General features: G+C 40.7%; 1 protein-coding gene across 3 annotated transcripts in view; it reads left to right on the forward strand.

The window, feature by feature from the left end:
• Positions 1-27,270, forward strand: part of VIPR2 (vasoactive intestinal peptide receptor 2) — a 144,786-nt gene that overhangs the window by 24,428 nt on the left and 93,088 nt on the right. For all 3 annotated transcript variants that reach the window (XR_012902111.2, XM_075922731.2, XM_075922728.2), the window contains exons 3-4: positions 5,122-5,229; positions 12,264-12,361. Coding sequence is in view for 2 of the 3 variants with exons in the window: in XM_075922731.2 (XP_075778846.1) it covers positions 5,122-5,229; positions 12,264-12,361 (206 nt within the window). In the remaining variant the exon portion in view is untranslated. The remainder of the gene's footprint in view (positions 1-5,121; positions 5,230-12,263; positions 12,362-27,270) is intronic.

A 27,270-nucleotide genomic window follows, 5' to 3' on the forward strand; every position in this document is an offset into this window, starting at 1 on the left:
ATCCAACAACTAACCAAAGTATTCCAGTCACAGTTGTATCCTGAAACGAGCCAGAGACTCTCAATAGTCTATTAGGATACATCTACCCTGCAAGTGGGAGCAAACCTCCCAGAGGTGTAGAGATACTACAGGCAGTCCCCGGGTTACGTACAAAATAGGGACTGTAGGTTTGTTCTTAAGTTGAATTTGTATGTAAGTCGGAACTGGTACATATTGTAGGGGAAACTCTAGCCAAACATTTCTCCAGAGCTCAGTTTTATTCTCCCACACCTCACTTCCCTCAGTCCTTTATTCTCAAGCTGAGGTGTCTGCTGAGAAAAGCCGCTCCGCGTCTCCTTGGTCTGCTGGGGGGGGGGGGCACTAGCTTCGCGTCTCCCTGGTTTGCTGGGGGGAAGCAGCTAGTGCGGGGTTGCCTCACCCCGTTTGTAAGTAGGGATCCGATGTAAGTCGGATCCATGTAACCCAGGGACTGCCTGTATCTAGTTCTTCTTGAGTGCGTATGCTAAAATAGCAGTCAGGAAACTGTGATATGGGTAGCAGCAGAGACTGGCCACTCAAGTGCAACCCAGCAGGTCAGGGAGACTTATACTTGAGCCACTCACCAAAGTATGTCTGCAATGTAGATGTACTCTTTGGGACATAGCTATTGCTATTTATTTTATGTGTTGTGCACTCAGGAACTCCAAGAATGTATAACAAAACCTAAAATAGAATAGATGGATAAATTTTCTAGACACAATACGAACATCCTTGTCCAGATGTACCCAATCCTGATCCCAAGCCAAGGCGATGGCAAAACACCCCTTCACTTTAATTGTGCTGGATTGTGCAGGAGTCCATTGTATAAAAAGGCGTGTCTTCTTTTGCAGTTAGTAATACTGATTAAAATGAAATCAATTTAAATAATTTATTTTAATTGTAATTTAATCAGTAAGCAGGAATCCTTGATTGATTTTAATTGTGTTTTGAATTTGTATTTTTTTAGATATATTCCTAAAGAAAGGTTGATTCTCATTGCTTGGTAATCATTACAGCATGATGATTTGCAATAAAATATACCCTTTTATACTAAGTGTGGTACATCTTTTTGTTACTCAACACTATATATACATTTAGTTAAGCAATTATATAACTTAATTTACATCTATTCAGATTCTTAATTTTTGTAATTTTTATTATGTTTGTTTACTTGGTTATATATCAAGCTCTATTTGGATGTTAAATCTAATTCAATTAAGGATGCACAAAAGTAACATTTAAATTTTTAATTTAATGAGACAGCTTTAACTATTCTGGATACTAAAGAAAAATATCAAAAAGCTTACAGGAAATGTTTTGTATGTAAAATGAACTAGTTTATTAAACAAAGGAAGTATATCTGAAGTTAGTGGAGCGAAGTAACTGTTTCTGGCCACCACATTCTTCAACATTTCAGAACTAGTAGAGCTCTCACACCTAACTTTTATTCATAGATTGGAAGACGAAAACAAGCTTTTTTTTTCCCCCCAACTCCCAATTATAGGGTTTTTTAAAACTTTGAATAAACCAGTCTTTTAACTGAATGAGCTGAATAAATGGAAATGAAGAATATACTGTCTCTATGCCTATAGATCAGTGGTTCTCGAACTATGGGTCAGCACTCTAAAGTGGGTCATGTGGCCCCTTTTGAATGGGGTTACCACGGCTGGTTTAGGCTTGCTGGGGCCTGGGTCTGAAGCTGGAGCCCCACTGCCCAGTGCCAAAGCTAAATCTTGAGGATTTCAGCCCTGGGCATCAGGACTCAGGTTACAAGCACTCTGCTCAGGGCTGAAGCCCTTGAACTTCAGCTTTGGCCCCTCTGCCCAAAGTGGGGGGTCTTGAGCTACTTTGCTCCCCCCTCCCTACCCTGGTCTCACATTTCAGTCCCCTCTCATGGGGTCATGAAGAAATATTTGTTGTCAGAAGGGGACTGCAATGCAATGAATTTTGAAAATCCCTCCTATAGAGGAAGCTACCGCTATTAAAACAGGATTAAAACTTCAACAAACTCTGATTCCAGGTGCTTAGCCAGTGATTTCCACAATTTACTTGTCTGGCTCTCTGTAAATATGTCTGAAAACATAACTTACTTAATATTATTTTTGTACTTAATTTAATTTTTTTCATCTATTATAATAAATTTAGGTCATAACCTAAATTGTCATTTTCATATTTAATTTTTAATAGGTTTATTTTTTCTATGGAAACCTATGTTTAAATTAAAAAATCTAATTTGAATAAGAAACTGATTTAAAAAAAATAATTTTTATCTGTGCTGAGATTGACCGATGTAACTTCTGAATTGCTGGCTCCATCCCCATCCCTAAAAAGACGTAAAAAATGCAAAATCCAGTAGAGAGGAGAGGAGAGGAGGAGACCACCCTTTTTTCAGGAAGTGGAATACAGGGCTGTTGTTCGTTAATACTCCTGTGATACTTTTTTCAGGCATTCAGAACCATAGTTCACTGTGGTGCCCTCCTCCTCTGGGAGAGAGACCTGCTGATTCTAATCTGAGTGACAGCTTGTCACACAAGTCTGTTTGCTTCCTTGAAACTCTGCTAGACCGCACTTTGCCTTACAGAGTAATGCTTGCTGTATCCCAGTTCTCCCACTTCCCAGATGTGTTCCCTTGTAGTGGCCAACTCCTGGCACTGGACACTCACAATAATTCCCACTGCCTCAAGAGACCTTAGTGCACACTTACTTATGGAGTAATAATAATGGAAACAGTGATGTTACAAATAAAACAAAAGCATAACAAGCTTCTATGAGACTAATCATAGTTTTTAACAGGCTAAAATCATTGCTGAAGATAAGTTTCTCACCTAAAGCAGCCTCTCAGCATCCTCAGATCCCAGGATGAGGATACAACTTTCATGGGTGCAAAAAGCCGAGGGGTTCTTTTAATTTCTTTTTATAGTCCAGCAAGCTTCGGAAAGGGATAGTTTTGGAGTACACCCTCAGTTAAGGTCCTTTTTCCATCCTGTCTATGGTTTAGTGTGCTGATGCTATGCAGTTTTCTCATCCTATTAACTTGTTCTTCCAGTTTCTCTCATATACAAATAATTTTATATTTGGTTTACCCTGCTTAATTCACATCACAGATAAAAATGCCTGTAGGACATTTCAGCAACTCTTATCAGATTTCCATGCATCATAATACATAACATATACATGAATTAAGCCTGAAAAATCTATCATGGAATTTTAGTGACCGCCATTCAAACTTCATTCTCATTATTTTTGTTGCACTCATGCTTGATCTTTTGACAGAATTGCATTTCTTAGTATTATGTCTGTTGGATCTAAGAATTCAGAAACGATACAGTCCTTTCATCTACTGTTGAGAGCTTGCAGTGTTTGAAAAGCTCTCAGCATTAGGCATTGCAGTTCACTGGTAATTTTAGATGACTGCCATAAACGAACGAACGAACGAACGAAAGTCACTGCCCATCTCAATAGAGCAGGTTAAAAATGGGGGAGAAGAGGAGAGGAGAGAATTCTAAATTTCAGGAATGATTCCATTTTTTATTTCCATTTTGGTTCTTTTGTTTTTTGTGTAAATTTTTAAAATCAAAAGCTTAATGTAAATTTTTATCAAACATATTACAGAAATGATTATAATTTTTTTTCATTTTCCAAAATAATAGCTTTCAACTTCTTGTTCTAAACATCTGTCAGGCTTAATTCTCACAAACACCACAATGGGAAAAGACACATGCCTTTTAGTAATTTTAAGAGGAATAAGGGATCTTTCGGAAAAGGCTTTATTTTCCGAAAGATCCGCGTCTAGACTGGCGCTTTTTTCCGGCAAAGCTCCGAGCCGGAAAAAAGTAGCAGCCACGTTTATGCAAATGAAGCAGGGGGGATTTAAATCCCCGCTTCATTTGCAATTGAGATGTGTCCAATTTGCATCCCTTTTACGGAAAAGGGATGCAGTCTAGACACAGCCTAACTGAGAGCAGAAGTTATCCTCAAATCACCATGGGAATATTCCACCTGCAACTTTTCTTTTCCTCTCTAAATGTAATCCATTGCTTTAAATGTTCACAACCATGAGTATGGTAACTATGTCTGTATCAGTTATAGTGGTGCTTGTGTGCAATGGTTCTTTTACAAATGATGTGTGATTTTTTTTGAGCATATAAAACACAAACCCACAATTTTTCTAAGGGTTAGATTGTGCCAACCTTATTCAGATTGAGTACAGGTTGAACCTCTCTAGTCTAGCACTCTCTGGTATGGCAATATAAATGGTCTTCCATGATTTTAGTTAGCTGGATGTTGACTTATCATGGATGTGGCTAAGTTCCCTGCAATCCTATAAAGTTTGTTTACAGGCTCTCAATGTTCTGTGCTATTATTTAGCTCCAACTTACCCCTAAATGTCTTCTATGAGCCTAGTAAGCAGAGGAAATGTTGGTAATGCTGCTAGAAAATATTGACCTCCTGTGGTTTGGCAAATTCATTCTGCACTAGTCAGGTCCCAAGGGTGCCGGACTACAGAAGTTCAACCTGTAGTAACTTTCTCCTTGTGTGGCCAGTTGAAATCAGTGGCTAGCAAAGTATGGTACGGAAAGTTGATTTTGTAATTTCTGAACACTGCTATGACAATACACCAATAAAAATTAATGCAAATAATTCAATTATCCTACTGCTTAGTGCAATGAACTCCTTTTTGGATGTTGTATGTATTGCTATCGAAGCAGCCATTTCAATGGGGTTCTAAAATTTAGTGTTGTTATGAATACATATGAGCCCTCAGAAATTGCTCATTAATCTTTATCTTCATTACCTACAAATGATTCCTTCAGGATGATCACATCAGGATGACATTCATTGTGATGCAGACTTCATAAACAAATGCATTCCCAGGACAAGGGCACTGATTTGCTAAGTGATTGGCTAATTTGTGTGCTCTTATTTTAAAATCTTTTACCAATTTCCTAATAAATTTTGTCTTAGAAATTTACCCAAATCATTCTTTAATTACTTCTGAAAAACTCCCATTTGTGTAAGTAGGAATAAAATGACCAGCATTTGTTGCATATGTGCATTTAACTTTGATGGATTCAGGTCTGCAGCTTTCATTTTCATTTGCAGGATGTGTTGGAATTTGGGATAACATTACGTGTTGGCGCCATGCTAAAATTGGAGAGACTGTCACCATCCCTTGTCCAAAAGTATTTAGCCACTTTTTCAGCAAATCAGGTATTTTGTTTTAAGTTATTTTGTGTAACTAAACTGACCCCCCCTCCCAGAAAAACTTCACATACTGCATGGTTCACCTAAAACCATTTAGCTGAGTGAAATCTATTCTGTGTCAACTGCATATTTGCTCATGTACTGTAAATTGTAAAAGCATGTATTTAGTGTTTAGGATGTTGTCTTATTTTTAGAGAGAGAAAAATAAGCCTTCTCAATGGCACCAATAAGAAAGTATGAGATACGATCATGGAAGCACTAAACGAAGCGTACTGATTATCCAAATTGAATTTGTTTCTAGAATTTCAGATTTCAGTAGATGCATCAACACTGACCAAGCCTAAAAGCCCAGCTGTGTTTGTCCTGACTAAATCAGTCATAATCATCACCTGGATGCAGCTCTTTTAGAAGCTAGTTCACTGCCTTTGTGCCAAAGGCAGTCCCCATTTGTCTGTGTGAAAGACTCCCCTGTACTATGAAATGCATGGAACAATACTACAGCATTTAGAAAAATTAATGCTACTGGGAGTTATTTGGGCTTATAATCAACTTCATGTCATTTTTTACCATAACCAGAAAGACCCATCTTATTTTCTTAGCCCAGTTGCTAGGAGGCCTAGCTTAGCAGGTAATATCCAGTGTCACGTTTATCACGAGTTTAATTTCTGCAGCACAGCTGGTCAGTGCTATTTATAATATTACATAATGCTTGCATGTAGGTTTTCACATGTAGCTCTCATAGTGCTTTGCAAAGTAAGTATTATTTCCACTCATTTTTCTGGTAGAGAAACTGTGGCATGAAGTTATATAACTGTCCCAAGTTCACATAGTAAATCACAGATCCAGGAATAGAACCGAGGTTCTAGTGTCTGGCTACGTCCAGACTGGCATGATTTTGCGGAAATACTTTTAACAGAAAAGTTTTTCCGTTAAAAGTATTTCCGCAAAAGCATCCGTGCCAGTATAGATGCGCTTTTGCGCAAGAAAGCTCCGATAGCCTGATGGCTAAAATGGCATTCTTGCGCAAAAAATTAAGGTGCCTGTCTACACTGGCCCTCTTGCGCAGGTATTCTTGCACAAGAGGGCTTATCCCTGAGCAGGAGCGTCAAAGTATTTGCGCAAGAAGCACTGATTTTGTACATTAAAGTCAGTGCTCTTGTGCAAATTCAAGCGGCCAGTGTAGACAGCTGGCAAGTTTTTGCTTGCGCAAAATCTTGCCAGTCTAGATGCACCCTCTTAGTTTGGTGCTCTATTCATTGGACTGTATTAGCCAGTCAGGCTTTAGAAAATGGCAGATTCAGTAAGGAAAAAGTTCTGTCTCTAGGAAGGAGGAAGGAAGGTCAAAAAAGGGTCAAAAATAGATCTTCTCACAGTATTTTACTGGTGTAACATCATCTGTTGGTGTCTCATGGACATGCAACTTGGTAGGAAATATGAAAGTGGGTTGTAATCAACATGTAGGGAAAAGATTATTTTCACATAACATATTCCTGTAAAGTTTTCTGTTGGATATCAAGAATTTCCAAGAGGATATCATGGTACCAAAATTCCATAACTGAAAATAGCTTTTCAGTGACTTCAGTTGTGGCTGTTCCAAGAAAACACATGTAGTAGGAAAACCTGATCTATCTGGTACCTGTCCATGGGATTAAGGATTAGAGATGGGCCATTGGTTGCACAAACTAAATACAAATTAGAATAAGCATAAATTTAGAATTCTGAGATGGAGACAATTTCTTTTAGCTCAGCTATGTTCAGAATGCTAAGCAACAATTATAATGCTGTTCTTTACCCAGACTCATAAAATGTGTAAAACTTGTTTGGGATTTTCTTCTGGCTCAGATTTATCATTCAGACAAATCAGTTTGATAGGGAAATAATTCAGTACACTGCATGCTTATTCCCCCCCCCCCCCCAAAACAGTGAAATGCAGCCTGCTTTCCAAGGCTAGGTCTACACTACCAGGTTATTATTATGAAATAGTTATTTTGGGAATTATTATTTCAAAATAAGCATATTCCTCTTCACAAGCAGGATTTATTATTTTGAAATAAGCCCAATATTTCAAAATAATGGGCTTAGTAGTGTGGACACTCACCAAGTTACTTCGAAATTTCCCAGTGTAGACATGCCCCAAGTGGCTATTGCTCAATAGCCCACAACAACACTGCACAAAAGAATACTGAATAAAGAAAATTCTGCATGCAACTGAACCTATCTGAATTTAGGGGGGGTCAGAATATGGTTTCTGAATTAGGAATTTGGACAAGCCACTATAACTCCTCTACTTTTGAAAAAAGTGACATGAGGTCTTTATTACAATTGCTCTGTACCTCTAATTTGAATGTTTTCCAAAAGATGACATTTCATATGACACAGACCCTGCTAAAACTGATTGGAGATGTAAAAGAAAGCCTGTTCTCACAAGATTCCTGAAGGGCTGCTGACTCAGAAGTTGAGTTACACTCTCAAAAGCTTATTTGAGTTAGGTTCAGACAAGAAATGTGAGGACTATTCATAGAATCATAGAATAATAGGACTGGAAGGGACCTCAAGAGGTCATCGAGTCCAGCCCCCCGCCCTCAAGGCAGGACCAAGCTCCACCTACACCATCCCTGACAGATGTCTATCTAACCTGTTCTTAAATATCTCCAGAGAGGGAGATTCCACCACCTCCCTTGGCAATTTATTCCAATATTTGACCACCCTGACAGTTAGGAATTTTTTCCTAATGTCCAATCTAAACCTCCCTTGCTGCACTTTAAGCCCATTACTCCTTGTCCTGTCCTCAGAAACCAAGAGGAACAAATTTTCTCCTTCCTCCTTGTGACACCCTTTTAGATATTTGAAAACCGCTATCATGTCCCCCCTTAATCTTCTTTTTTCCAAACTAAACAAGCCCAGTTCATGAAGCCTGGCTTCATAGGTCATGTTCTCTAGACCTTTAATCATTCTTGTCGCTCTTCTCTGTACCCTTTCCAATTTCTCCACATCTTTCTTGAAATGTGGCGCCCAGAACTGGACACAGTACTCCAGCTGAGGCCTAACTAGTGCAGAGTAGAGCGGCAGAATGACTTCACGAGTTTTGCTTACAACACACCTGTTGATACAACCTAGAATCATATTTGCTTTTTTGGCAACAGCATCACACTGTTGACTCATATTCAACTTGTGGTCCACTATGACCCCTAGATCCCTTTCTGCCATGCTCCTTCCTAGACAGTCGCTTCCCATCTTGTATGTATGGAACTGATTGTTCCTTCCTAAGTGGAGCACTTTGCATTTCTCTTTATTAAACCTCATCCTGTTTACCTCTGACCATTTCTCTAACTTGCTAAGGTCATTTTGAATTATGTCCCTATCCTCCAAAGAAGTCGCAACCCCACCCAGTTTGGTATCATCCGCAAACTTAATAAGCGTACTCTCTATCCCAATATCTACATCATTGATGAAGATATTGAACAGTACGGGTCCCAAAACAGACCCTTGCGGAACTCCACTTGTTATCCCTTTCCAGCAGGATTTAGAACCGTTAACAACAACTCTCTGACTACGGTTATCCAGCCAATTATGCACCCACCTTATCGTGGCCCTATCTAAGTTATATTTGCCTAGTTTATCAATAAGAATATCATGCGAGACCGTATCAAATGCCTTACTAAAGTCTAGGTATATGACATCCACCGCTTCTCCCTTATCCACAAGGCTCGTTATCTTATCAAAGAAAGCTATCAGATTAGTTTGGCATGACTTGTTCTTCACAAACCCATGCTGGCTATTCCCTATCACTTTATTACCTTCCAAGTGTTTGCATATGATTTCCTTAATTACCTGCTCCATTATCTTCCCTGGGACAGACGTTAAACTGACCGGTCTGTAGTTTCCTGGGTTGTTCTTATTCCCCTTTTTATAGATGGGCACAATATTTGCCCTTTTCCAGTCTTCTGGAATCTCCCGTCTGCCATGATTTTTCAAAGATCATAGCTAAAGGCTCAGATACCTCCTCTATCAGCTCCTTGAGTATCCTGGGATGCATTTCATCAGGACCTGGTGACTTGCTGACATCTAACTTTCCTAAGTGACTTTTAACTTGTGAATCCTATCTTCTAAACCTACCCTCTCTCTGCTTGTATTCACTACGTTAGGCACACCTCCAGACTTCTCGGTGAAGACCGAAACAAAGAAGTCATTGAGCATCTCCGCCATTTCCAAGTTTCCTGTTACTGCTTCTCCCTCCTCACTAAGCAGTGGGCCTACCCTGTTCTTGGTCTTCCTCTTGCTTTTAATGTATTTATAAAAAGTCTTCTTGTTTCCCTTTATGCCTGTTGCTAGTTTGATCTCATTTTGTGCCTTTGCCTTTCTAATCTTGCCCCTGCATTCCCGTGTTGCTTGCCTATATTCATCCTTTGTTAGTTGTCCTAGTTTCCATTTTTTATATGACTCCTTTTTTATTTTGAGATCGTGCAAGATCTCCTTGTTAAGCCAAGCTGGTCTTTTGCCATATTTTCTATCTTTCCTACACAGCGGAATTGTTTGCTTTTGGGCCCTTAACAACGTCCCTTTGAAATACTTCCAACTCTCCTCAGTTGTTTTTCCCTTCAGTCTTGCTTCCCATGGGACCTTACCTACAAGTTCTTTGAGCTTATCAAAATCTGCCTTCCTGAAATCCATTACCTCAATTGTGCTGGTCTCCCTTCTACCTTTCCTTAAGATCATGAACTCTATTATTTCGTGATCACTGTCCCCTATACTGTCTTCCACTTTCAAGTTCTCAACTAGTTCCTCCCTATTTGTTAAAACCAAATCCAGAACAGCTTCTCCTCTGGTAGCTTTTTCAACCTTCTGAAACAGAAAGTTGTCTCCAATGCAGTCCAGAAACTTATTGGATAGCCTGTGCCTCGCTGTGTTAGTTTCCCAACATATGTCTGGATAGTTGAAGTCCCCCATCACCACCAAATCTTGGGCTTTGGATAGTTTTGTTAATTGTTTAAAAAAGGCCTCATCCACCTCTTCCACCTGGCTAGGTGGCCTGTAGTAGACTCCTAGCATGATATCACCCTCGTTTTTTACCCCTTTTAGCTTAACCCAGAGACTCTCTACACAGCTATCTCCTACATTCATCTCCACTTCAGTCCAAGTGTGTACATTTTTAATATACAAGGCAACCCCTCCTCCCTTTTTTCCCTGTCTGTCCTTCCTGAGCAAGCCGTACCCTTCCATACCAACATTCCAATCATGCGTCCCATCCCACCAGGTTTCTGTAATACCAATGATATCATAGTTGTATTTATTGGTTAGCAATTCCAGTTCTTCCTGCTTATTACCCATACTTCTCGCATTTGTATATAGGCATCTAAGATACTGATTTGATCTTGCCTCCCTGTTGTGCCCTGACCCTCCTTTCTCCTTGCCATTATAGGCCGTAGTCCCCTCCATTTCCAACCCATCTCCCAGTCCCACACATGCAGCACTTACCTGTGGGCTTTGCTCACCTGCCCCAACAAACCTAGTTTAAAGCCCTCCTCACAAGGTTAGCCAGTCTGTGTCCAAACAAGGCCTTCCCGCTCCTAGAAAGGTGAACTCCATCTCCGCCAAGCAGTCCTTCCTGGAAGAGGACTACCCGGTGAGAGTACAAGTATTGTGATGAAGCTTCTAATTTCACATAGTGGGTCCTGTGCTTTTGGGCAGTGGTGGGTTGAGTATTGTCTCTTCCTGTCTTTGGAAATTGGCAACTCTAATTGCTTAACTCAGTGGTTCACTACAGCTCGGTCTAACCCCTTTACTTAAGAGGCAAGCCATAGTCTGATTTAGACATTGGCAAGGGAGTGGAAAAATGTCCTAGTCTCTAGTAGCCTCTCTGGATGTGGAAGCAAAAGACCAGATTTCTTCTCTCAATATCATCCCCTCCAGTAGGGGGTTTTTCTCCCTCAGGTTTCTTGGGCGAGAAGGAACAGTTCCCTGGGCAGGGCTCTCCCTGGTCCTCACCTCTGTACCTTCAGCGTTCCTTCCTGGTACCTGACAGCATCACTACCATTCCACATCCTCCTCCCAATGCTCCTGAGTGCCACTAAACTGACTAAAAGGGAGGCTTTTAACCAGTTCCAGCTCCAGGAGTCCCAATCAAACAACTATCTCAACTGGTTCTAGCAGAGTCTAGATTAACTCCAGGTGTGTTAATTAACCTGACTGCTTCAGCTGAGTTCTTGGAGGTTCTTAATTGACACCAAGTGTCTTAATTAATTCAAAGATTGGTTCTGAGTGTGGGCTTCTAGTTTATCACAGATAAGGGCCATGTTTACCACTTTATAATTGACAGAGGCCAGATGTCTTGTCATGCTTGAGTTAACACAAAAGGATTCCCTTTTCATCCCCTCTTGAATTATAGGTATGGAGAATAGATGGAAGTCCCTGAAGTTTTTCTGTATTGTGGTCTTTTTCCTCCTTCCTGCCTCTGCACATAGTTTGTAAAGGCCTTTAAAATGCATTATGTGCTAAATCAGAATTTGCTCTCATCCAGATGCATGTTCATCTGTCTAATATAGACATTCATCACTGTATATGCAAGCACTTCAATAATTATTTTTTAGATCACTTAATATCACCTGCTCAGAAGATCTTAAATAATAGTTTAGATTAATCAAGGTTTGTATAGAGCCATTTTTATTCAAATTACTTGTCCATCAAATTTGCTTAAAAGTGACAGGTAATAAACTCCCTTCAGAGTAATTTCAACAAAGCTACAAAATCTTTCAGGCTGTTTCTGGTGAAATGCTTCATGTTTGATGGTAGGAGGCATGATATTGCAACTTTGTATGTGTGTTTCATTAGCATAGCAAAGATATTTGGTATGATTCAGTGCCTAGAATAAATGTTAAATCAATATGTGCACATGAATGGAAATATGTGGGATTGATTAATGACAGTGCTGGGGCACAGAGTAAGTTAATGGACTGGATTCACAAAAAGGTACATTTTTTATGAAGTGTTGCTTTAAGGCCTGTTGGTTAGGAAGCATTACATTTCTGAACTTTGTTTTGCAGGAAATATTAGCAAAAATTGTACAAGTGATGGATGGTCAGAAATGTTTCCAGATCTCATAAGCGCTTGTGGTTATAATGACAATAATGATGATAGTAAGGTAAGAAAAAGTTATTCTCGTCATTCAGATGCAGATGTTCAAAAGAATTTCATAGATTCCAAGGTCAGAAGAAACCCTTATGATCATCTAGTCCTGGATAACACAGATCATAGAGCTTCCCCAGAATAGTATCTCAAGCATATCTTTTAGAAAAACATCCAAACTTGATTTTAAAATGGAGAATCCAGCATACCCCTTTGTAAAGTGTCCCAGTGCTTAATTACCTTTACCAATAAAAATGTACATCTTATTTCCAGTCTGAAATTTTCTAGTTTCAATTTCTAGCCAGTATTACTGGTGCTGTACTTGAAACTATAGGACCAAATTCGGTTCCCAAATGCATATATGCACTCTGAAATCTACAGGAATTGTGTACACAGGTTTGAAAGTATAGATAATTTTTTGAGGTGTCAGAAGGGTAACTGTGTTAGCCTGCATCAACAAAAACAACAAGGAGTCCTGTGTCACCATAAAAACCAACAGAGTTGTTTGGGTATAACTTTTGTGGTTAAAGACCCACTTCATCATCTTTGCCCACGGAAGTTTATGCTCAAAGAAATCTTTTAGTCTTTAAGGTGCCACGGGACTTCTTGTTGTTTTTCACTGAGTTGAAATTCTTATCTAAACTAAAGGTACATGTACACTTAGAGTTGGGGGCTGATTCCTATTTTAGGAGACATAGTGTCCTGCCGTTAGGGCAGGGGACTGGACTTGATGACCTCTCAAGATCCCTTCCAGTTCTAGTATTCTATGATTCTATAATACTTGTGCTAGCTTGATGAACAATAAAATGTAGCTGTGACAGCACATGCTGTGGGAGGGTCTAGCCACCTGGGTACATACCCCTATGAGACCGTAAGCATGTAGTCAGGGTCCATCCTGCCACTGTCACTACATATTATTTTTAACATGCTAACTCGATGAGAGCTAGTGCAAGAACATCACCTTGATCTGGGAGTCACAACTCCAACTCAAAGTGTAGGCAGAAAAGTAGAAGTATAAGGGTTCCCAAACGATAATGCTCTAAATCTAGTCATTATTTCTATTATAATCATGATTATTTATTATTTGTATAACTGTAATATGTAGTATTATATGAACATATTAGACAAACATCTGTCAGAAATGGACTAGTTATTGTATAGAGCTGCCTGGAGTACAGGGGACTGGACCATATGACCTCTTGAGGTCCCTTCCATTCATACATTCCTATGATTCTAGGGTGTTTTATCTCCGTTTCTTTAGTGGTTACTCCCAGTTGGGGTGAGAACTTATCTTTTATACTACAGAAGGAAAAAGGCACATTTATATTGAATGGTTGTCAATTTGTTGTAAAAAATTTAAAGGATTAGCAAAGAAATATTGAATTGGTATTTAATAAGAAGGTGGAAAACTGTTCAGGTCATTAATGATCTGATGCAGAAAGTAGATTATCACCTAAAGCTTCCATTATGTTTCATTGTCAATTTCCTAAACAGAACAAATTCACTGAGCTTGCTAAGGTGTTGAGGGGTTTGATCCAATTCCCAATGAATTAACTGGGGCTGCATCTAGACTGGCATGATTTTCCGGAAATGCTTTTAACGGAAAAGTTTTCAGTTAAAAGCATTTTTGGAACAGAGCGTCTAGATTGGCACGGACGCTTTTCTGCAAAAACACTTTTTGCAGAAAAGTGTCCATGCCAATCTAGACACACTTTTCCACAAAAAAGCCCTGATCGCCATTTTCGTGATCAGGGCTTTTTTGTGCAAAACAAATCTGAGCTGTCTACACTGGCCCTTTTGTGCAAAAGCTTTGCGCAAAAGGGACTTTTGCCTGAACGGGAGCAGAATAGTATTTCCGCACGAAGCACTGATTTCTTACAGTAGGAAGTTAGTGCTTTTGCGGAAATTCAAGCAGCCAGTGTAGACAGCTGGCAAGTTTTTCCGGAAAAGCGGTTGATTTTCTGGAAAAACTGGCCAGTCTAGACACAGCATGGGAGTTTTTGTATTGACTTTAATGAAAATTAGTTTGGGCCTTAACCTGTGCCACTTGTATTAAGGATCATCTTATTGTCACTTCACGAAAACAGGAAACTCTCAACTTGAATCTTTTAAATGAATGAAAATAAACATTTCTGATTCTGCATGGCTGAAATACATGTCCTTATTTTTTAAAAACCCCACTACAAGATGGTTTTAGTGAGGGAGCAACTGACTGAGTTAACCCTGATCTTGCTATTAGATCTGCGCCCAACCTCTGCACCCTGGTGAACATCCATTGGTTTCAGTTGGGCTCCACACAGAGCCAGGGATCTGCAACCATGAATCTGATTCGAGGATGGTGGCCTAACATGGCCTTTCAGGGGAAACAATGAAACTTTCTACCCACAAAGCACTGTTAAATTTACAAAGATGTTACATAATGTTTTATTGCTAACTTCTTCCAGTAAGAGAAATCTTTGACCCAGGAGTACAATTTTGGACAGGACAGAAAACAATTTTTCAAATTGATTATCTCTTTTATTCTATCATATATTTCCCAAATAAAATGACCAATGGAATGCAAAAGAAAATAAATATGAAAGTCTATAGGGTAAAAGGAGTTTTGATATTTTTTCAGGAGACATCAAGAAATGTGATCATATCTAAGATACAAGTTATTTGCTACAATGATACTTTCTCTTTTGTAAAGAGATTGGAGTAAAGATCAGGTATTTACATAGCTGGCCAGCATGCACAGCTTGATGATGTAGGGCCCTCAGATGCATGGAAGCAACTTCATTCACTTCCATTGCAAGTTTTTGGCATCTGAGGTGCAGAACTTGACCATAAGGATAGAAGTTTCAAGTTTTCAATTTTCATTTAAAAATACATTAAATAATAAATGTAACAACTGCCATTATCATACTTATTGAGAATTTATGTAAATCAATAGCGTTCAAGCTGAGCTCATCTAAAAAATACTTGTTACCAAATTTACTGAATGCATGTAGTAACAAAATAGAAAGCATCGGGGAGAATGTTTGCTAAAGTACAGTTCTCTCATAACCTACACACAAAAATAGTTTTGAAGAAAATAATGTCAACTTGATTCTCTCATTTGCATTTGATTTATACTGCTATAAATCTCAAGTGCCATAGAGTAACTTTTGATCGGCAATAAGATAGGAGAATCTGGCCCTGTATCTTGCTAACAGTCAGAGTTTAATTTAAATCTCTTACAGTATTTAGTTTCTAGTCCCCATAATATATGTGACCTATCAACCTTCAAGAGCCTGAGAGATTCAGTTCCAGATGCTACTTCAAGCATCCATGATTTTATTCCTTTTTTTTCCTTTGAGTATTTGTATTGGGTTTTTAGTTGGTATAAGAGAAATAGGAATAACTGGGCTTCTCTATATGAGAAAAATGGGTCCAGGATAGAGTGAGTTATGTTGAATAAGCTGGACCTTGTTACAACCCTTTCTGAAATGTGGATGTATTTCAGTAGCTTTTATCTAAATTCAATAGGTCAAGGTGTACCCAATGGGTACATCTACACAGCAACATTATTTCAAAATAACTAGCATTATTTTAAAATAGTGTCAAAATACTGTCAAACTGGAGGACTTCTTACTCCGACTCCTGTAACCCTCGTTGTACAAGGAGTAAAGTAGGTCAGAGAAAGAGGGCTTTTCTCGAAATAAGTGCTGTGTAGATGCTCCCAGTTTCGAAATAAACTATTTTAAAATAAGCTACGCAATTGACGTAGCTTAAGTTGTGTCGCTTATTTTGAGTTAAGCCCTGCTGTGTAGACGCATCCTAGGCTCCCTCCTAGGATGTTTTGCACATTGCCAAGACCCTGCCATATGGCAAAGCACAAGCTGGTCAGTCTTGCTAAAAGGCATTGAAATTCATCCGCATAAAGGAAAAAGTGAGTAAGTGACCACACACCTGAACTTGAATCTATTTTTCTAGATTGGGCAAGTCTTCTCTATCTAAAGAGATCTCCACACTGCATACCACTGGCTGTGGCATGTCGGGTATATGTGGCTACACACTGCAATGAAAAGCAGTTTTCATCTACGCTGTGGTGTCCAGCTTCACATGGTAATAAATAGCTCTGGCAAAGGGAAGCAGCAGAGAAAGGCTTTGGCAGCAGGGAGCTGCCCGGGGCCCTTTATCTATTGCTTCCCATGGCCAAAGCCTTTCCCCATTGCCAGAGTCTTTCATTGTAGCAGAGAAAGCCTTTTACAGCTCCCTATGGGGAGAAAGATTCCAGCAGTGTGAAGACTGTGGGCTGCTAGAAATTGAAGTGTGGATGGGGGAGACCTTACTGGGGTGTGTAGAGAACTGGCTTGGGTATATTCCTGAAAGGAGGGATGGCCAAACGTTGGCCTGAGGGCTGCATCTGGGTATGGCTCTCAAGGGAGGCTGTAGGAGACGGGAAGGGGACTGGGCACACTGGCACAGGAGGGCTGGGTTCTGATCCCAGAAATAGAGTGGTAAAGTCGTGCCTGTGGAGTGTGGCACTCTGTGTGCCAGAAGATAGTGGAATTGTGATTTGGGGACAGGGAAGCACTAGGCAGGCAGAACAGGTCAGGCCCCCAACTCCACTCCCTGTGGGAGCTGAAGGGCCAAACAGAAAGGTTTGATGAGCTAGATGCAGCCCACGGGTCATAGTTTGCCCCCGCACCCCCTGCCATAGGTTCAGACATGTCTGTACTTGTTTTTGCCTGAGCAGTGTCTCACCCAGCTTGCCCCCCAGCAGTGGTTTAAATAGCAGCATTGATGGTATGTGGTCTACACACTGCCATAAGAGGGGTACGCAGTTTAGATGTACCCCAAGACAAAATAGGGGAATACAAATGAAATATGGGTAATGCAGTTTGATGTGCATTTGTAGGACCATATGCTGGTGTCTGCACATAGCTAGGAAATTAATGCAAGGCATAACACAGTTTTCAAGTAATATGAATGTTTGGTACCAAGGTAACTTAGGATGTTTCTTTCCATTTCTGATGCTCTTTGACTAAGGTACATAATCAACAGCAAGACCTGACATAGCTACTCTGAATTTTCAGAGACTGAGCACCCTCAGATCCTACTGAAGTAAGGAAATCAGGCTGAGCCTGACTTATTCAAATAGTACCTGAATGGCACTAAGTGCATTTAGAAGATATGTACATCACTGTTATCTCTGAAATATATCATTGCTGTGGACTAATGGACTGTTTGTCTCAAGAATCTAAATTAGACTCAACCTCCTCAAGAAAATACAATACAGGACTTTCTCCTACTGATGCTTTTTATGATATGACTCATCTGTGCATCATACTGTATTTATTTACACTGCACTCTACATTTTTTTCACAACTTTTTCCATGAGAAGTGGTTAAGGGCCTTCTCCTGTACTCATTAAAGTAAATATAGAAACTGTCATTGACTTTAAATGGAGCAGGACTAGACTATTAATAAAAACTGTTATTTTGTCTTGCAAAGCATAATGGAAATGTAACACTAATTACAAACTCACCCATGCACTGTTGAAAATTGTTGATTTTATGACACATGCACATACAATGTATTACACGCACAAAAACTACATGAAAAGAACATTACTTAGATTTCTAAGCCAAGTACACAAAGTTAAGAAGTGTCAGAATTAAGGTTACCAAAACAACCTTAATTTAGCCCCCTTATGTATGTACATACAGGCAGTCCCCGGGTTACATACAAGATAGGGACTGTAGGTTTGTTCTTAAGTTGAATTTGTATGTAAGTCGGAACTGGTACATATTGTAGGGGAAACTCTAGCCAAACATTTCTCCAGAGCTCAGTTTTATTCTCCCACCCCTCACTTCCCTCAGTCCTTTATTCTCAAGCTGAGGTGTCTGCTGAGAAAAGCCGCTCCGCGTCTCCCTGGTCTGCTGTGGGGGGGCGCTAGCTTCGCGTCTCCCTGGTCTGCTGGGGGGAAGCATCTAGTGCGGGGTTGCCTCACCCCGTTTGTAAGTAGGGATCCGATGTAAGTCGGATCCATGTAACCCGGGGACTGCCTGTATTATTCTAACATAGTCTTTAATTATGCTATTATATATTATTTCCACAAAACTACTGCCTCTTTTAATGCAAAGGATGGACCCAGCTCAGTTAATGATTCACTATTGAAGATTTTGTTTTCTCCTCATTGTTTAATATGTGGCCTTTACTTTATTTACTGCAAACTATTCAAACCCGGCTTTGAAGACAGAAATATTAGTGGCCTCATGGGCTTTTCTGTTGCACTCATCAATCTAGTATCCATATGCTTCACAAACTTTAATGCATTCATCTCCCAACACTCTTGTGAAATGAGGGGGCATTATTATGCCAGTTTTAAGTAAGGCAAGCTAAGGCCCAGAGAGATTAAGGTAAAAAGTATCCAGTAATTTTGGGAACCAATTTGAGGTGCCTAGGACCAGTGTTCCCTGGAAGCTGAGTGCTTGTGCAGCCACCCAGGAGAGATTAAAATGCCGCCCTGCTGATTAGCAGAGTATCCACAGCTAGGTTACTAGTGCTGCATATTTGCATATGCCTTGATGCACATACTGAATTTATTCTTCACATGGATGGGAAAAAGCCACACATGGATAGACAAGATTAGAGGGAACATTGCCTAGAACTTTTTTTTTGCCAGAGAACTTAACATTATGTATTACTAGACGGCTGTGCCATCTTCTTGTTATGCTCACCTACTCCCCTCTCTCTGGACACGTTTACTTCTCTGAGAGATCCTGTTGATGCTAATGACATGATGATGTCATTCTGTCACCTGACAGGAACATTCTGTTATCTGTCAAGAAATTTTTTTTACATATATATATAGAGAGAGAGAGAAAGAGAGAGAGAGAGATTTTTATATATGGAAGCACAGCTCTCCTTGAATTCATTTTCAATTCTGAGTGCTCTGCACTTCAGCAGATTAGGGCCCAAGTGTCTTAAACTGGGAGCCCAGAAAATAAAGAGCACACCAGAAGAAATAGGAGTAGAGAGAAAGCATAACAAAATCAATCTATAAAGGATGGAAAAGTGAAAAAGTAAATAGTAATGAATAGAAGTCACATGTTAAAAAATGTAGGTGATTGTTCAGGCCAAAGAAATCTCTAGCCAGTAGACAATAATGTGATATCTTTAAACCCCATTAGCAATTTTTAAAATACTTTGGGAATAGACCCATTGCTAGATGTAGATAGAATTATCAAATCATAGCACACTAAAACTGGAAGGAACCTCGAGAGGTCATCGAGTCCATTCCCTTGCCTTCACGACAGGACCAAGTACTGTCTAGATCATCCATGACAAGTGTCTGTCTAATCTGTTCTTAAATATCTCCAGTGACGGAAATTCTACAACCCCCCTCAGCAACTTATTCCAGTGTTTAACCACCCTGACAGTTAGGAAGTTTTTCCTTATGTCCAATCCAAACTTCCCTTGCTGCAATTTAAGCCCATTGCATCTTGTCCTATCCTCAGAGGCCAAGGAGAACAATTTTTTTCCTCCTCCTTATAACACAGCATCATCCTCTTTTCTAGATGGTAAATTGTAAATAGTGACATAGAAAAGGCATAAAAGTTCAACAGATATTTCTGTTCAGTATGTGGTATGAAACAAGGAGATATTCATTCCAGGTGTGGATGTATCAGAAGATTTACCATCTGTAACAAAAGAGGATGTGAGGCAGTACCTGCTAAAATTAAATATTTTCAAATCAATAGTTCTGAATAATATACATGCAAGAGTCTTTAAAAATCTAGCTGATGCTCTATACCAATACTGCTAATTTTAAATTAGAGCTGTTGATTAATTGCGGTTAACTCACAGGATTAACTCAACAAATTAATTGTGATTAATTGCAGTTTTAATTGGATTGTTAAACAATAGAATGCCAATTGAAATTTGTTAATTTTGTTTGGATTTTTTCTAAATTTTAATATATAAAGATTTAAATTACAATATAGAATACAAAGTGAACAGTACACACTTTATATTATGAATGCAAATATTTGCACTAAAAATGATAAAGGTAAGTATTTTTCAATTCATCTCATACAAGTGCTATAATGCAATCTCTTTATTGGGAAAGTGCAAAATACAGGTGGGGTTTTTTGTAATGCAACTGTACTCAAAAATAAAACAATGTAATACAGAGCCTACAGGTCTGCTCAGTCCTGCTTCTTGTTCAGCCAGTTGCTAAAACCTAAAACTAAGGTTTTTATATGCTAGATATGCTGAACATTCATATGTCCCTTTGTGCTTTGGCCATGATGCCAGAGGACATGCTTTCATGCTGATGACATTTGTTAAAAAAATAATGTGTTAGTTACATTTGTAACTGAACTCCTTGGGGGAGAATAATATGTCTCCTGCTCTGTTTTACGCACACCTTTACCATATATTTTATGCTATAGCAGTCTTGGATAATGACTCAGCATATGTTGTTTGGTTTAAGAATACTTTCACTGCAGATTTTGACAAAAAGCAAAGATTCTAATATGAGATTTCTAAATATAGCTGCAGCACTCAACTCATGGTTTAAGAATCTGAAGTGCCTTCTAAAATCTGAGAGAGATGAGGAGTGCAGCATGCCATCAGAAATCTTAGAAGAGCAATGCTGCTGGTGCAGAAACTACAGAACACAAACCACCAAAAAAGCAACCTTATTCTGGTGGCATTTGATTGAGATGATGAAAACGAACTTGTATCTGTTTGCTGTGCTTTAGATTGTTATTGGGAAGAACCCATTATCCTGTGGACACACCCTCTGGAAGGGTACTTGAAGCATGAATGCACATGCATTGGGTGACATTGTAAAGAAGTGGGCCGCATTATCTCCTACAAGAGTAAACAAACTTGTTTGTCTGAGCAATTGGCTGAACAAGGAGTAGTACCTGAATGGACTTGTAGGTGCTAAAATTTTACATTGTTTTATTTTTCAATGCAGTTATTTTTTTGTGCACAATTCTACATTTGTATGTTCAACTTTCATGATAAAGAGATTGCATCACAGTACCTGTGTTAGATTAATTGAAAAATACTTTTTTTGTGTGCAGATAATCTTTGTAATCTCATGTGGACACTACACTTCCTGGACACTACCGTACAAATTAATGATAGCCATATAAACACCACCCTATACCGGCAACCTACTGACAGCTGTTCTTACCTTCATGCCTCTAGCTTCCATCTGGGACACATCACACTATCCGTTATCCACGGCCAAGCCCGGATCTGCTCCAATCCCACAGAAAGAGATAAACACAAGATCTTTTTCAAATATTTTTAAAACTTAATGCCCACCTGAGGAAGTGAAAAAACAGATTGACAGAGCCAAATGAGTATCCAGAAGTCACCTACTTCAAGACTGGTCCAACAAGGAAAATAACAGAACATCACCAGTCATCACAGCCCCCAGTTTAAATCCCTCCAGCACATCATTAACAATCTACTACTTATCCTGGAAAATGATCCCTCACTCTCACAGCCTTGGGAGACAGACCAGTCCTCACCTACTGCCGAACTCCTCAACTCAAGTAAACTCTTTCTACCAGCCACACATCACACTTCAGATACACTCATCCAGGAACTTACCCCTGCAACAAACCCCATTGCCAGTTCTGTCTACACATCTATACAAGGATCACCATCACAACATCAGAGGTTCATATAACTGCACATCCTCTAATGTGATATATGCCATCAAGTGGCAGCAATGTCCCTCTATATAAGCCAAACAGACAGTCCCTTCGACAAAGGATAAATGGACACAAATCATCAGAAATGGTAATACACGTAAGCCTGTAGGGGAACATTTTAACCTGCCTGGTCACTCAATCATAGATTTAAAAGTAGCCATTCTTCTACAAAGGAATTTTATCACCCAGTTACAAAGGGAGACAGCTGAACTGGAGTTCATTTACAAGTTCAAAACTATCCACTTAGGCGTGAATAAAGATATTAACTAGTTAATGAACTACAAAGGCAATTTCCCTGCCTTTGAGATTTGCATTTCCATATTAAATGCTATGAATGGACACATCCAGCCTGACTTAATTAATACTGGTCCTACAATTGACAGGTAACTTCTTTTGCTGTTTTATATATATACACCTTTCTACCCCAACTCATCTGATGAAGTACTTTTTACCCACAGAAGCTCATGACCTAATATATTTGTTAGTTTTTAAGGTTCCACAGGACTACTTGTTTTTAAAGTTACAGATTAACATGGCTAACCCTCTCAGACTTATTACAGGGAAAGTCTATCTTGGCTAATGTAATCTTGCTGGGGTGAGCTTGCTCAATTACTCTGGGGGACAGAGTACCCAATTATTACAGGATCAGCTACAGACATTATCTTTGTGAGATCTAGGGGACTAATTAGTCTGGGATAAGTGGCTGGTCTATTGGGATTGGAAGGAACCTGAATCTTGTGTGATTTTTAGGTGTAAGTGACCATTTATCACTATGTCCAATTTAGGGATATGAACATGTATCCATGCACCCAGTTAACTGATGAGCCTGGGCTCATCGGTTAACCTTCAAGGTTACATGCAGGTCCCGCCTCCCCACTACCTCTATATCAGATGCAGCAGGAGGGGTGAGGGAGGCAAAAGCAGAAGTGCATGGGGGAGCCTCTGATGCGTCAGAGGCAGCAGTGTGGCTGGGGGGGAGCAGGTGGGAGCTAGTACGCAGGCAGGAAGCCGGCTGCAGCCTGGGGTGGGGGCAGATGGCAGCTAGTGCTCCCAGAGAGCTACCTGCCCCCTCTTCCAGTGTGTAAACATGTAACCACTGCAAATTTCAGCAGTTATCCATTTTAGTATCCCTTGTTCCATTTATGTAGGGTGATAAGTTACTCTGAGGAGTCTAAGGGTACGTCTAGACTACAGGGTTTTGTCGACAGATACTGTCGACAAAACTTCTGTCGACATAGAGCGTCTAGACACATTCAGTTCTGTTGACAAAGCAAGGTGCTTTGTCGACAAAACCCTGTAGTCTAGACGCAACCCTACAGGCAATAACACCTTCTGTCGACAGAACTCTGTCGACAAAAGGTGTTCTGCCTCGTATAATGAGGTTTACCAGCGTCGACAAAACTGCTGACTTCTGTCGACGTTATGTCAACAGAACTCAGTGGTAGTGTAGACGCAGGTATAGTCTAGACACACTCTTAGGGTGACTCAATGATAAGACTGTATAGGGATCCAGGAGTTCACATTTGTTATTGGCTTGGGTAAATTGTATTATAGAATACCCTGCCAATTTGAGGAAGTGGCCCTATTTTGGGCAGTCTACCTTGAGGCAAGCACACATAGTTATGACAGACAGTCTGCCTCCCCTGTTTATGTAAACAGAGATGTCCTCAGCATCAGACTAGGAACTTATTTTCATCTGATTATCCACCACGACTCCCATATCTTTTTCCATCATCTCTCATCTTGTAAGCATGACCTATGTTTGTTGTTCCTAGATGCATACATTGACATTTAGCTATATTAAAATGCATATTATTTGCTTGCACCCAATTTACCAGACAAACCAGATTGATCAGTATCATCAGTGATTTGTTCTCGTCACTGTTTACCCCCAATTTTTTGTTATCTACAATTTTGTCAAAGATTGTATGTGTTCTTTTAGGTCATAGATAAAAATGTTAGATAGGCTGGCAGCAAGACCCTGTGGGAACCCACTGGAAACACCCCTGCTCCATGGTGATTCCCCTTGTACAATTACATTGAGACCTGTGAGTTAGGCAGTTTTATAATTCATTGAATGTGTGCCATGTTCACTTTGTATCATTTTAGTTTTTTAGTGCAAATGACATAACATACAAGTCAAATGTCTTATAAAAATCTTAAGTATATTTACATCAACAATATTACTTGTATCAACTAAACTGCTAGTCATATCAAACAAAGATACGTTAGTTTGATGGGATCTATTTTACATGAACCCATTTTGATTTACATTAATTTTTATTACTCTCTTTTTCATTCTTTATTAAATCAAATTCCATATTAGTGATAAAAACATGAGAGGCCGTACAAGGTCAGGGTAAGATAGTGTGCCCCAGTGAGGTGCACTGGTAAGAAAGTAGCCAGCTGGGGGCGGGGCTTTTATCCAGCCCTCCTACCTCTGACTCCCCACTCCCAGAGCTGAGGCTAGGAGAAAAGCCCTAGACACGTGGGATCAGCAGATGGGAACCCAGCGTGCAAGGCCTCCAGCACAGCCATCAATGCATGTGGCCAGAAGAAAAGTCAATACAGCAGTATACAGACAATCCAGGAAGTTTTTGGAGAATGTTGGGAATAACTTCTTGGTACAAGTGCTGAAGGAACTGACATGGGGCCATGCTCAGCTTGACCTGCTGCTCACAAACAGGGAGGAACTAGCAGGGGAAGTAGATGTAGATGGTAACCTGAGAAGCAGTGATCATGAGATGGTAAATTTCAGTATCCTGACCAAAGGAAGAGAAGAAAGTTGCAAAATACACACCCTGGATTTCAGAAAAGCAGACTTTGACTCCCTCAGAGAACTGATGGGCAGGATTCCCTGGGATGCTTACATGAAGGGGAAAGGAGTCCAGGAGAGCTGACAGTATTTTAAAGAAGCCTTATTAAAGGCACAAGAAGAAACCATCCCAATGCGCAGTAAGAAACGCAGATATGGTAGGTGACCAGATTGGCTTACCGGGAACATCCTTGGTGAGCTTAAACATGAAAAGGAAGCTTACAAGAAGTGGAAACTTGGACAGATGACTAAGGAGGAATATAAATATATTGTTCTAGAATGAAGGGGAGTAATCAGGAAGGCGTAATCACAATTGGAATTGCAGCTAGCAAGGTATGCGAAGGGTAACAAGAAAGATTTCTCCAGGCAGGTTAGCAATAAGAGGGTGATCAGAGAGGGGGTGGGGTCCTTACTGGATGAGGGAGGTAACCTAGGCTGTGTTTAGACTACACCTCTCTGTTGACAGAGAGATGTAGAGTAGGCATGTTGAAATTGCTAATGAAGCAGGGATTTAAATATCCGACGCTTAATTAGCATAATCTTGCCCGCACATTATTCTGCTCAACAGCTGATTTGAACCAGGAAGTGCGCTCCGGTGTGCGTTAGTTCGAATCAAGCCCCTTGGTTCGAACTAACATTAGTCCTCATTTTTTGAGGAGTAATGTTAGTTCAAACCAAGGGATTTGGTTCGACCTAACGTGTCCCAGAGCGCACTACCTGGTTCAAATCAGCTGGCGAGCGGAGTGGCGGTTTAAATATCCCCACTTCATTAGCAATTTTGGTCAGCTACATTTGCATCCCTAGCTCAAACTGTCGACAGAGGGATGCAGTATAGACATAGCCCTAGTGACAGATGATGTGGGAAAAGCTGAAGTACCCAATGCTTTCTTTGCGTCTGTCTTCACAGACAAGGTCAGCTCCCAGACTACCTCACTCCCCCGCCCCCACCAGACACAGCAGAGGAAAATTGTCCCCACCGGGCTTCCGTCCCAGGGAAACAGGAAATACCGGATATTGCACATGTCCGGTATTTCCTGTTCTTTTTTTTTTTTTTTTTTTTTTAACCAGACAGAGCCCGCAAATACCAGACTGTCTGGGTGAAAACCGGACACCTGGCAACCCTACCTATGGCCATCAGCCAGGATCCTGGTGTATGGGGCTGGACCCTGGCTTGCAGGGCCAGCAGTAGAACATCAGACATGTGGAGCTGGCAGCCAGAACCCCAGACACTGGGCCAGGAGCTCAAGAGTGCTGGAGCACCCGTCCCCCCCCCCACACACACACACTGTTAGTTCTCTTTCCATGCCAATGGGCACTGGCCCCACAGTTCCCATTTGGCTGGAAACAGGAGTCACCAATTGGGACTGCCCCAGTCCCAAACCTCTTCACCCTGTATTACACCCTACACACACCCACACCCCAGACCTCTGCCCTGACTCCTGCCCCCCTGACACACACACGGCCCCCTGCCCTGGGCCCTCCACAGTCCCAGCTCCCTGCCCTTTCTCCTGCTCCCTCCTCCACCCTGCCCTGCACTCCCTGCCCTGCATCTCCTACGCCTCCAGTACCTTTCCCTGAGCTCCACACACACCCAGCTCCCTGCTCTGAGTCACCCTAAACCCACCCCAACCAAGGTTCCCTCTGTGCTGTGTAGCCATGCAGCTGCCTATTAACCTCAGAGCTGCTGTGCACGGAGCTGCCGTGGCTGGGGGAGAAACCCATCTGCCCTAGCTTTGGCAGCTCCCTGCTGGCCCTGCCGGGGGAGGTGCATGCTTCTCCAGTCCCAGGAAGATCAGCAGGGAGTTACTGCAGAGGGAGGCAAGGCTCACTCCTCCACCCCCAGCAGCAGGGCTGGATTAAGAAAGGGGCTTTAGTGGGCCTCTTAGTCCAGAGCTCTGGAATGCAGCCCATAAGTCTCTGTGTTCTGCTGACGATTAAGCAGATGTATTCAGGGGATTATCAATGATAACACCAACATTCTTCTTGAATGATGTGTGTATTTATTTGTGTAAATGTATATTCGCTGAAATTTTCAGGGGATACACATTTACCCGGGGAGAGGAGGGCGAAGTGGGGAAAAGGGAGCCAGTCTTGTAATAACCTCTTTGTGGGGAGCCAGCTTAAAAGTTCCGGATCCTGATCCCTCACACTTCCCCCCACGCTGCTGTCTCACAGCCTAACAACTTCACTTTCTTCAACTGGTTTCTCTGAAACTTGGCCATGGAATCTCTGTTCCTTCCCCTATTGCTATTATCATCTACATTAGCTTATGTTACACATTTTAGTTGCATGTTTGGACTGTAATGATTGTGATGCATTCAGCATGAAAGACACTGTAAACTAACGAGCTTTTCCCATCTTTCTGTGTATGTGTGCATGGACACTGCATGCATCACCGTGGTA

The sequence above is a fragment of the Pelodiscus sinensis genome, chromosome 2 (genome assembly GCF_052426305.1).
Source record: "Pelodiscus sinensis isolate ZL-2025 chromosome 2, ASM5242630v1, whole genome shotgun sequence".
NCBI lineage: Eukaryota > Metazoa > Chordata > Testudines > Trionychidae > Pelodiscus > Pelodiscus sinensis.